The 13,244-nt window shown below is 36.6% G+C and overlaps 1 protein-coding gene across 1 annotated transcript; it reads right to left on the reverse strand.

The window, feature by feature from the left end:
• Nucleotides 1-6,088: 6,088 nt before the first annotated feature.
• On the reverse strand, nt 6,089-7,138 carry LOC112096719 (2-hydroxyisoflavanone dehydratase-like). Its single transcript, XM_024180140.1, has one exon. It carries the CDS (start codon nt 7,136-7,138, stop codon nt 6,089-6,091), a length of 1,050 nt encoding a protein of 349 aa, XP_024035908.1.
• Between the last annotated feature and the right edge of the window lie 6,106 nt (nt 7,139-13,244).

The raw sequence follows: 13,244 nt of genomic DNA on the forward strand, positions 1-13,244 counted from the left end.
AATAGTCCACCAACGGTCAACTCAAATAATAACTAATGATAAGGGACGTGTTTGTAATTATATCAATACATTATATGTAAGTGTTAATACGCCAAACTTTAAAGGATGTCCCTAAAAATTACGGCAATTTTTTTTTTTTGATATAAAAGGGAGCCAAACAAGGCTAAACCGAGACAAAACGCGGGAAAGCATTCCCGTACATGTCGTGAAATAAGCAATTAACAACACCACTAGGAGGATTGTGAAGGAAATGGAAGCCAAGAGGTTGCCTTATTGCTAAATTTGCCAGAAAATCCGCTGCAAAGTTTGCTTCACGATAAATATGGCTAATGCACACATGCCATTCTCTGTTGATGAGCCTTCTGATACTTTGAATGACTGAAGAAAAATTATTAGGGCTATTACTCGTGTCTGCAAGTAGATCAATGATGCACTTGCTGTCAACTTCAACCAACAAAGACCGAATACCCACCTTCCAAGCCAGGTCAAGACCATAGAATAAACCCCAAAGTTCAGCATTGGTAACCGAACTAATTCCAATATTCGCACAGAATCCAGCAATCCACTTCCCATTGGCATTTCTTATCAACCCACCTGCAGCTGCCATATTCATCCTTTTGCAGGCCCCATCAGTATTCAATTTGAAAACGTTTTCAGGGGGAGGTTTCCATCCAAAGTATTTAACCATTTTTGAAGCTCCAGGCTTGATCAAAGCCCTCATGGTTTTATGAGAATTTTCAGCTCTGGTCATAATATCTAACGTGATGTTCTGATTGCTCCTCTGCACATTCTTAAACAGAGCTTGGTTCCTCCAAAACCACAACCGCCAGATTGCTGTGCCAAAAATTACCGCCCAGTCAACTCCATTACAATCATAACAGTTCGGCTTTAAATTAGTAATAATCCAATCCTCTAAGTTTGAAGAGAAAAAACTTCCTCGTAATCTACACGGGACTATATCTAACCAAATACGTTTGGCAGCCACACAATCTCTAAGGGCATGAAGGGAGTCTTCCACACAAACTTTGCATCTCTCACATTGATTTTCTGTCAAAATGTGTCTTCTAGCAAGCTCAGCTTTGGTCTGTAACTTGTTTTGAATAGCCAACCACATGAAGGTTTTGACACTTTGTGGCCCTTTCCAGCTCTAAATAAGTTCCCATCTTGGTCCAATATGACTGGAGGCTCTGTTTGAAATATTTTGATAAGCTGATTTCACTGTAAAATTACCCTTAGTCGAGAAGCCCCAAAATATACGGTCCATACCACCTTCGACACAAGGTGGCATAATGGCCGCAATAGCAAACACTAAGCTATGAGGAAGATAATTACTGAAAGTAACCCAATTCCATTGCCCATGATCGTTCACATAATCCCTAATCGAATTTTCCAGCATATGACTCGGCACCGGCCTCACAACATAATCCTTCAAACTGACATTTTGCCTAACCCAACAATCTTTCCAAAACCGAACTCTTGACCCATCTCCAACTTGCCAACAAATCCCTTGCAAAACTTTATGCCAAACCGTACCCACTGCACGCCACACATAAGAACCATATTTTGTAGGTAGCTCTGTAGGGAGGTTATCATTCTCAACGCCGTATTTAGAGCATAACACTTTAATCCACAGGCTAGTAGGAGACACAATAATATTCCACCCAATCTTCATCAAAAGCGCCTCATTGATGTGGCGAAGATTTTTTAAGCCAAGCCCGCCTACCATTTTAGGTTGACAGATTCTTTCCCAACTAGCCATGGCCATGCTCTTCCTCTCGCTATTCCCACTCCAAATAAATCGGCGAGAAATGCGATTGATTTTTTCTTGAGTGCCTCGCGGAATCATTGTGGTTTGCATAGAGTAAATTGGCAAGGCTTGGATTACCGCTTGAGTAAGGGTCAGCCTTCCAACAAAAGAGAGATGCTTCGCATTCCATCCTGAGAGCCGTTTGTCCACCCGATCTAGCACCTCTTGATAGGTTTTATTGGTCACCCGACCATGAAGAAGTGGCATGCCCAGGTACTTCCCCAAGTTTTTGGTGGTTGAAAACCCACTTAGCTCACTAATTTTCTTTGACACAGCAGGTGCCACATTTTTTGAGAAATATAATCTAGTTTTTTCTGTGCTCACTTTTCCCCCTGACATATTGCAGAAAATCTTTAAAGTTTTAATCACCACCTTCGCCTGATCAGCAGAGGCTTCTGCAAGGAGAAGAAGGTCGTCAGCGAAGAAAAGATGGGTGAGGGGTATACCATTCCTGGACAGCCTGATGGGTTTCCATCGTTCCTGCTGCACTTCTCGATTAATGATATGGCTAAGTCTTTCAATATAGAGCACAAAAATGTAAGGAGAGATCGGATCCCCCTGACGAATCCCTCTTGAAGTCTTGAATGATTCGGTCAGCTTCCCATTCCAAAGAATTTGCATGGAGCCGGAAGGGATGCACTCCATTATGATTCATATAAAGTTTGTAGGAAGACCCACAAAAGCCAAAGTCTTCTTGATAAACTCCCAGCTTAATCTGTCATACGCTTTTTCCAAGTCTACTTTGATAGCCATGAAGCCTCGTTTACCCGTCTTCCGTCTCATACTGTGAATGACCTCCTGGGCGATAATAATATTTTCGGTGATGTGCCTCCCTGGAACAAAGCTGGTTTGATGCGGACCTACAAGATCAGAGAGAAAGTTTTTTAATCTATTAGCTATTATCTTAGTGATCGTTTTGTACATAATTGTGCAAAGACTAATAGGCCGGAAAGAATTTAAGCTAGTTGGATTGTCAATTTTAGGAATAAGAACAATTAAAATCTTCAAAAAGTCTTCAGGCACTGTCTCTCCATTGAAAACAGCTTTAATTTGCTTGCACACCGACTTGCCCACCACCTCCCATTGAGCTTGGTAAAAAATTGCGTGCAAGCCATCACTTCCCGGAGCCTTTAACGATTTCATGCTAAAAATAGTGTCACGAATTTCCTCGTCATCCACAGGTTTTTCCATGCCATGGTTCCTCCCTGTATCAATACAAGGAAAATCATTAGGAGTATAATAGCTATCAATAGAATTATTATTAGCCGTGTATAACTTGGTGAAAAAATTAATAGCATGAGCCTTAAGATCATCCTCGTCCGAAATCCACTGGCCCCTATCATCTTTCAGCCAGACAATTTGGTTATGTCTTCTCCTCGTCATTGTCTTCTGGTGAAAAAATGAAGTATTTCTGTCTCCAAACTGGATCCAATCGCAACGAGATTTCTGAAGCCACAAAAGTTCTTCTTGATTAAGAATGTCGTTGAGCTCCTTACTGAGCTGAGTCTCCAGCTTTAACAGATTATCTGAATGGTGACTCTCTAGAGCTTTTTGGATTCCATTAAGTCTAGCTAAGATATTCTTTTTGCGCTTAAAAATATTTCCAAACTCATTCTTGTTCCAATGGTCAATTTTTCCAGTAAACTCCTTTACCGAAACATTATAATCCACATCCTTCTTCCACACCTGAGAAACAAAATCCGAAAATCGCTTATCAGTAAGCCAAGAAGCAATGAATCTAAATGGTTTCAACCCTCTGTTTCCGGTGCTCTCATTATTCAGACTGAGGAGGATAGGCCGATGGTCAGACCCCACTCTTGGTAAATGAAAGACTCGCGCCTTATTAAAAGTGTTGAACCACCTATCATTGCAAATGACTCTATCCAAGCGTTTATAAAGCGAGCCCTTTTTCCAAGTAAACTTTGGTCCCGTATACTGGAGGTCACAGATGCCATGTTTGTGGAACCATTCTTGAAATTTTTTACAAGGCTGGCTACGGTTATTAGTGCTTCCTTTGCTCTCTGAGATTGAAAGAATGGCATTGAAGTCACCAGCTAGCATCCATGGCTCTTGAATAGTCTTAGCCAAATAATTTAAATCATGCCAAAGAGAGCTTCGGAGGGAAGGAACTGGGCTAGCATAAATCGCTGTTACCCAAGTAGTTAACCCTCTTGTATCCGCCACTTCGAGGTGAATATATTGCTTATGGTTAATGAGGATGGTGACGTCTAATCCCGCTTTCCATAGAAGCCAAATTCCACCTGAGAAACCAGCCGCCTCCACTCGATGGGAATGATCATACCCACTGTAACGAATAAAGTCATCCGCTTTCACTCCACTAATTCGAGGTTCACAAAGAGCCACAAGTTGAGGTTTATAATTTTGAGTAAACATCTTGAAAATTCGTCTAAAGGACTGCGATGCCGCCCCCTGGCAATTCCAAAACAAAAAAGACAGATTCATTATATATAAAAAAAAAAAAGAGAGACCGTCTTACTCCAAAGGCTCAAAGCCTTGCTGATTAACATCCATATTATCCGCCTCAACAAAAAATTGAGACTCTTCCGAGGTCTCAGCCTCGTCCTCCTCTGATTCCTCCATATACTCACTGTCTGATGAGTCCTCCCCCATCTGTTCCATGTCTCTATTTCCTCTATCAGGAGGCTCCTCATTTGGATTTGGTTTAGGAGGAATCGACAGGGGTGCTTGAAAGTTCTCGTTTTCAAGCTTGTTTTTGAAAATAATTGCTGAATGATATTTGGGATCCAGAGACGTTGGGATTAAAGTTGGTTCAAAGTGATGGGTTCTGGATAACTTAGACTTGTTCCTTGAGATTATTTTTTCCATAGCCTCTAGGGGGTGTTGATTTGATGAGCTGGGATCACTTGTGTGGGGGAGAGGTCTAGTGTGTAATTTACGTAATGGTGTGGGTGCAGTGTGTTCAGGTGTGTCAGCCTTCTTATTGCTTGTCACGGGTTTTCCTTTGCTCCCATACAGCTTCGTTTGGGTGGGTGCTTTAAAGTCACGTGATATCATCCTGTCCTTGTCTTTGGTCGGATCAACGGTCTTCTTGTGGTTGTCCATGGTGGTAGTCTCGTTTGAACACATCCCAGCATCATTGTCTAATCCACTTTCCTGATGTAAGACACCGAATCTGGAACCTGTCCTCTGTTTCCCAAAGCTATTTTGATAAGGCTCCTTTGCATCTGTTCTTCCCCTATTTCCTCTATAGTTTCCTCTCCTAGCCACGATCATCCAAGGCCCAAATTTTGGATTGTCCGGATTAACTGCCATCGTCAAGACCTCGGACTTTGCGTTGGTAGGTTCACCTGGAGCCATAACAGCCGTCTTTTCCCCTCTATTTTCCAAAATCAACTTATCCGGGCAAGAGGAAGATATGTGTCCATACTTTCCACATCCAAAGCATATTGTTGGAAGTGCTTCATATTCAATCCTTTGGATTCTTCCATCCAGTAAAAATTGAGAGATTAAAGGGCTTCCAAGGGATACTTCAACTGCAATACGGGCAAACTTCCCTCTCGTCGCCAATTCCGTATTATAATCAATTTTGATAACCTTTCCAATGACATGTCCCAACATTCTAATGATTTTTTTATGGTAATAGTGCAGAGGCATACCTGGAAGCCTTATCCATGCCGTGATTTTTTCAATCTTTTCATTCGAGCTGTCGAAATGAGGCGACCATAGCTGGACAGTCAGGTAATGCCCCGCCACAAGCCATGGCCCTTGTGTAAGAACAAAGTCAGCATTGTCTTCCTTCCTGAACTTAACGAGAAAATATCCATTATCCAAATCTATAACAGAGTAGCCTCCAATATTAGGCCACAAGATTTCCAGTCGTGAGCAAAGCACTTTGTATCCAATCATGCGACCAAGGAGTTTCACCACCACAGTGGATTGCCATGGTTTTATGAGTTGCTCATGGACTTTTTGTGAAAAAGAAATCGAAGGTAAATAGCCTTCATGTTCAATGACCACATCCTCCTTTTCAATTTCGATGTCCTTTTCCCTCCCCATGAAATCTTCTCTACTGTTTTCAGCATCGATCATCCCCCTTTGTTGTTCCATTAGCTTATCTCGAAATGATGGCATAGATGGGTTATCTCCATCCTCCCCCTGTGCTCTGAATTTGGTTTTCTTAGTTGATCTATCATCCTCAAGGGGAGGGGGGCTGTTCTTGTCGAGAGAGTTTTCGGTTGAGAGCATTCTCAACGGCTATTTTTTCTTGACGTTGCTTTACGGCAATTTTTTTTTTTTTAACTATTTAGTAAAAAAAGAGGCCAAGCGGTGGAACATTTTCTTAGCATTCTCAGTGTCAGGATCAGTAACATGAAAAACATGATCCTCTCCCTCCACTTCAAAAAACTCAACTTCTCCTCCAAACCCACTTCCCTTAACAGCATCAACATACAAAACATCTCTGTCTCTCAGCCGATCCTTCCCTGCTACACAGACCAGCATCCTCGAACAAGCAAGCTTAGCGAAACTCGGCTTACCTGAACCAACAGGATTGATCATCGGATTATCAATACCACCAGGCGCCGCTGGATAGACAAATTCCCAAATCAAATATTCCAAACACTTCTTCTGATCATAATTATCACTACCATCTGATTCTGAACCGACTGGTACGGAGCCCCAGAAGTAAGGATTCCCTAGAAATGCTCCTAAAATCCGAACACCAGTACCCTCCTTCAATAAAGACTCTTGATCATCATCACCCGCTTTCATAGCTATGTTATGAACTATAATGCCTCCGGAGCTGTCACCACCAATAAAGAATCTCTCAAAATCTCCGTGGTTTAATAACCAGGGCTCCTTGTTATTAATAATATTGGAGTGGTTTTGATGATCAGGATCATGATGATTGATACTGTTACGGTTACGATGAGAAGCGACCCATTGAAAAGCAGCCCAGCAGTCTTCATATGCTGCGGGAAGAAGGTGTTCTGGGGCGAGCCTGTATTCAATGGAGACTGCGAGTACTTGAGACTGAGAGACCAAGGTGTTGAGGTATCTGTGCTGAAGAAATGAGAAAGCAGACTCGATGCAGAAGGCGCTGCCGTGGAAGTAGACCAAAATGGCGAGTTTTTGATGGGGCTGGGTGAGTTTTGGGAGGTAGAGGCGAGCGGATATGGCGGGGTTTTGAGAGATGGTTATGTCTTTTGATGAGACCCCGAATTGAGGATCCGGGTCAAGCGTTGGAGGCACGTAGGCTGAATCCATCAGCCGCTCAACTGACCCATCTTTGAAGACTCTGATCAGTGGGAGGAGCTCTTTGGCTACTTCTTTGTTTGTTGAAGCAGCCATTGTAATTTCTGAGAGAGATTACTGAATTGGCTTGGAAACTGCGGAATTACTTGACAGGATTTATAGTAGGAATAGCCAAATAGGTGCGTGGCCGCGTGGGGCACAGCTGAGCCACGAAGGCCTATTTCTATTCTGAGTGAAATTCAACTTAATTTGACCAGACTAATAGTACGGCACATGGATTTTATTATAAAAAATTATGTCACAATAAAGTCACTTCAACTAAAATAAACATTATATATCTTAAAATGCAAGAAAGTGCAGTATTAATTGCACTGGAAACAGCCTTGGTGACATTGTTTTAATATTGGGGGAGTTAATTATGTAAACTCAAAATAATTTGAATGTTTGTGAAATTTTTTCTCATTTATATGTCATTACAACAAAACTAGTCATTTTCAACTAAACTTTTTTTTTAAATAGTTAAATATGGTAGGTAATAGGGCAATTTTCAACCTTAAAGTGAAGATGTAGGAAAAAATGAAATAGTTATATAATTTTTTTAATAAAAATAACATTGTTGAGAATAACTTCAAAATTAGTTAATAATAAATTTATTTTTAGCAGGAAATTTTAGCGCCATTAGTATTTATAACTACTGTAACTAAACATTAGAAATGCATAATTTCTATAGTTTCAAAAATATAGTTTCAATTACTGTTTTTTTTGGGTCAAAAATAGAAAAATATTTTTAACTGTAACGAAGGTTAGATGAAAAAACTATTTAAAGGATAAAAAATTTTAAATGACAACATGGCCGCTAGGGGTGGACGCGGTTCGGTTCGGTTCGGTTTTTTACTAAATTTTTCATAATCGTTCGATTACGATTATTTTAAAATCATAATCGTGATTAATCAAATTACCGAAATAATCAAATACTTGATTAATTGAAATAATTCGATTCGATTCGGTTCGATTATTTCGATTATGAGCCTATTGAGCCTATTTTGGGCTTTTTTAAATTTAAAACCTTAAATTAATAAATCTACCACAAATATAAAAAGTTAACAAATAAAAAATCAAAATATATCTCAAAGTATGTTCAATAACACATAAAATATTCAAATAACAAGTTCAAATCAAAATAAATTATAATCCCAATTACTCCTCATCATAGTTTTCCATTCTACACAAACACATGCAATCACCAAACATAAACTTCAGTTTCAAAAGCAGTAATACACATCAGCAGTAAGCTAGAAGATATTTATGGATCAATTATTGTGTGTGGGATACAGAGAATTGACCCAAAAAAGAAAAATGTTACACTATTCATGAAGAACTATAAAGTTTGAACTTTGAAGCCATCCGAAGCTTTAATTTGTATCCTATTAGAATATTTGTATCCTGCAAACGGCCATTTGTTTATTCTGCCGTGAAGACAATAAAAAAGGCAAAACTTATTAATCAACGTGTTCTTCAAATTTGCCTTCAAAGAAAACGAAACAGATTTCTAAGAATGCGTGTCAATAGCACGTGAAAAGCCAAACACAATCACAAGTTGTAGTAAACTTTTAGCAAATTCTTGAATTATGTGGCACTTTACAAATTAAAATTAAATAAACTTAATCGAAACTTGAGTTTTGATTTTATTTATGTTCATCACCAAATTGCACTGTTTTCTCCGAATTGGAGTCGAAGAAGAATCGTGGAAATTGGTTAAAAGTCACTTAAAACCAATGGCACCAGTAAAAACAAAGGGAGCTTTTAACGCCAGCAGCAGCAGCTGTTTGTTTGATTACCTTTTCACGCCAGCAGCAGCTCAAGTTCTCTGAAAAAACAGCTCAAGCTCAAGCAGCTCAAGTTACCAGCAGCAGCTCACAACAGCAGTCAGATGGCAGCAGGGGAGCACCGTGACAGCAGCAACAGTTGATAGTAGGTGACAGCGGTAGGTGACAGTGGCAGCGGGGACGAGAGTCGGCGATGAGCAGCGGTGGCAAATCAGATTCGTGAAGGATGAGCAGCAGCAGCAGCGGGGACGAGATTCCAGCGGTGAAGGTTTGTGAAGATCAGAAGATGAGAAGAATCAAGAATGTGTTAGATTAGGGATTGTGTAAAAATCAATTTGAGTTCGGTTGTTTCCTATGGTCGGTTCGGTTTTTCGATTTTTCACTAGTATAACTTGTAAGGTTGGTCAAAGCAAAGCTATAAGGGAAAGAAAATATAATATAAAAGTATAGATCATCTAAAAGAAAAAATAATTGTAAGTTTTTTTTCTTTGTTTGCCATTTTTTTAATTAAACATGAACTAAATAATTAAATAATAATTAATTAATGTACTTAATGTAAAATAAAATTAACTTCACAATTGATGTAGGAAGGTAAATTAGGTTATTTTAGGTAATTTGGGATTATAGAATATTTATTGTTTTAGGATTTTCTATTTTAATTTGAGTTAATTATGGTATGTATCTTAGTCTTTTATTTCCATTATAATTGTGATTTAGTTTTTCTTTTTAGGTTAACTTAGGGAAGTGGGTTTCCTCTATTATAAATAGAGAGGCCTTGTCATTATTTTAAAAGTTCAGATTCAATTATTCAATAAAGCTCCCCTTTTATAATTCCCTTTGAGATTATCTATCAAAATCTCTCTTGTAGAATCGTTTGGATTAGAACGTCATCTAATCTCGCTTATGCGTTATTAAAAATCTCATAGAATCGTCTTGGTTAGAACGATATCTAATCACGCTTCGATTAGAGCGTAAACTAATCGCGTTGGCTTGGTCCAATACTAGAACAATATCTTGTGTTTTCTATCCAATCAATCCCGCTTCCGCTACGCCTCGCCCCATCAACAATGCACACATAATTTCCATCAACCAAAATATATATATATATGAAAGTGTCTAACACTTGACCATGAAGTAATTTGCAATAAGTTATTTATAAAATAATTATTAAAGGATTGATTTTTTTTTTCTGAAGGTTTTACTAGGTGCAACAATAGATATTGAATTACCTTAGTTAACTTAAAGATACCATTGATTGATTACAACATAGATATAATGTATGATATCTTACAATTAAATATCAATCAACTTTAAAATAGCATTATAGTTCAAGAAAATTCTACAATATTTATGATCTCATTCAATCTTATAAACAAAATTGAAACCTACGTTAATGTTTAAGTCTCAATTGTATTAATCATTATTATTGAATCAATTTAAAGATTGATTGTCGAAGTAATTGGTTTTTTTTATAGTTAAGCATTTAAATAAATGATGTCTATGATTGATCATAATTATTGTTGAATCAATTTGGAGACCGGAAAATTTTCAAATTAATGTAATTATCTAGTGACAATTTTAATGAATACAGTTTAACAGTTTTCATAATTGTATTATACTCTTAATTATAGAACATGGAAATTATGCTTCATACTTGACATTCACTGCATCTATTAAAAAAATTAGATAATTAGTAATTAACATTTAATTACAGTTGAAATATTGTTTATTAAATTAATCTAATTGTCTAAGAATGGTTGTACAATTAATTTCAATTGTTTTGGTCTGACTTCAATTCAGCTGAAATATTGAGTTTATCTACATAATGTGATTTTCTAGTGAAGAAAGAGGCTAAGATGCCCAAAAACAGCTTGTTGGGAGAGACTACAATAGGGATAAACTTGAAATCACAAGAAAACGCCTTAGAGGTGGCATCGGTGGTGGTCGATTATGGCACTCTGACAATTAAGTCAGTGGGAGGTTGAATATGGTGTCAATGAGCGAACTTACTCTTTTATGATATGAATCTGACCTTTTTAAAGTGGAGTGCCCCTAAAGACGTCTTTGTATATTTTTTGGACATGTGGTGAACCAGTATTGGTTATTTCTCTCCTTAGATAAGGATTTTAGAGTAATTTAGCCTTGTTTGTTGAGGCTTTTGGGTTGCCTTAAGTTAGATAGTTGCCCATTTAGAGGCAGTTTGTGCTAGCAATGTGTCCTCAACTCTAATTGGCCTATTTTGAATGAATCAATTGGGTTGAAGAGCATATGATTTCACTAGAGATTGTACTAGTGGCTTTGTTTGAGGTCCCCTTTCCTCAATTCTGACTTTTGCGACTTGCTATGAGATATTTTATAGACATCCTAAGTGAGGACTATACTGTAATGGTGTGGTCTGGTGGCATTGGCATGGCTGTCATTGTCTTGTCGTCCATATAGACACATCGGAACTTGGACATTTTGTAGTTTCAATGGTTGAGGCTGGTTGTTTGAGATCTCTTCTCATTCCATCCTCCCTTCTCAACTTCATCTTCATCCTTTACCATAATCTTGAGTCACATTCCCCACGTGTTATGCTGTCAATACCTGTGGTTTATATTTTACAACCAACATCAACATATAATAATAACTCTTGCAATAATTTATTAATATTTTGAAACATAACTATGAATTATTAAAGCTAATATAGCTTCATAGTGTATAAGTCAAATATATTTTCATCTTTTTTTATCTTATTAATTTTTCATTTAAATTTTAAAATATATGTTAAAGATGTTCTATCAATCAATTTAGGCTAGATAGTAACCAAGCAACCTAGTAGTCATATAATAGGTATTATATATAATTGTTCAATTATAACAAATTTCATATTTGCATTAATATGATAATAAGTTTCGTTTTGCAATTAATCGAATCATATGGTAATAATTTTCAATAGTTATCAGTATGAAATAACTAACACATGATAAATTAATTAATTGATTTTTTTTTTAATTTGAATATCTTGTATATCTCTAGTAACTGTTTGGTCCACTTGATTATTGTAATGCCACCTAACTAAAGTTTTTATTGAAATGATAATTTTACCCTAACCCATGTTCTAAATTCTCTCTAACAAATCTCTCGGTTAGCCACTGATATTAACCAAGGGATGATTTCATCTACTCTTCTTTTGTATTATCTGTATCCTCAAAGCTTTTAACTCTATTTTAGGGCCATCTTCTTGATTCTTTCAAATTAAGCTTTATAGAATTTGGGGAGATGTTTTTAGATATTTAGTAATTTTTTCCCATCAACTTTAATTTCTTAAGTTTGACTTCAATTATTGTTGGTCTCACTCTTACAAGGCTGGTTTGCGGCTTTTTCTATCAGGTTGTTCGATGAGAATTATTTGATTAATTGTGGCTTGTAGGTAAAAATTATTATTATTATTTTATTGGATTTTAATTTTAACAATTTATTTTACAGCAAGTGAAAGAGACATTAATTAAGATAGATTCATTTTCTTGTTTAGTATATAGGCTTTTCTATTTTAATTTAACTATATCTTAACTTTTTTAAGTTGTTATGCAGGAAATCAAGAGCCTAGGAAGAAAAAATTACAACATTCAAAAAATGCTTAATCCACATTGATTCTATCTTTTATCAACATCAAAAATATCATTATAGTAGCTTTTAGTTTATTATATTTTATTCAAATATTTGTCAAGGATTCAAGGATTAATCCACATTGATTTTATCTTTTAGCAATTATTAGAATGCCCAGAAAACACCATATTTGTAAAGCAAAAACATAGTCAAACTCATATGAATGTGGAAAATAGACCAAATTTGTCAATTTGAATTGAAATTCATTGTCAGATCATCGATATTGGTAAAAGTCGTGGTGTATTATTTTTCGTGTAGCTTTTAGGGTAATATTTGAATTTTGTTTAAGCTGCACATGTGTTTGTTGAAATTATTTATAAAAGAATATATGTCCATTGATTTATTGATTACTACACCATTGAAATAGGGTCATGCAGCTTCTGGTGTATTAGTTGTATTTTGTTTAAACTGCACATGCACTTGTTGAAATTATTTATAAAAGAATATTTGTCCATTATTCATTGATTAATACTAAGTCATTATCGTATGGTCGTGTATCTTTTGGTTTATTTTGTCTAAGCTGCACATGTCTTTGTTGAAATTATTTATAAAAGAATATCTGTTCATTGATTCATTGATTATTAAGTCGTAGCTTTTGGTGTATTTTGTCTAAGTTACACATGTGTTTGTTGAAATTATTTATAAAAGAATATTTGTCCATTGATTCATTGATTATGAAGTTGTAGCTTTTGATATATTATTCGTATTTAGTTTAAACTGCACATGTA

The sequence above is a fragment of the Citrus clementina genome, unplaced genomic scaffold (assembly GCF_000493195.1).
Source record: "Citrus clementina cultivar Clemenules unplaced genomic scaffold, Citrus_clementina_v1.0 scaffold_9, whole genome shotgun sequence".
In the NCBI taxonomy this organism is placed as follows: domain Eukaryota; kingdom Viridiplantae; phylum Streptophyta; class Magnoliopsida; order Sapindales; family Rutaceae; genus Citrus; species Citrus x clementina.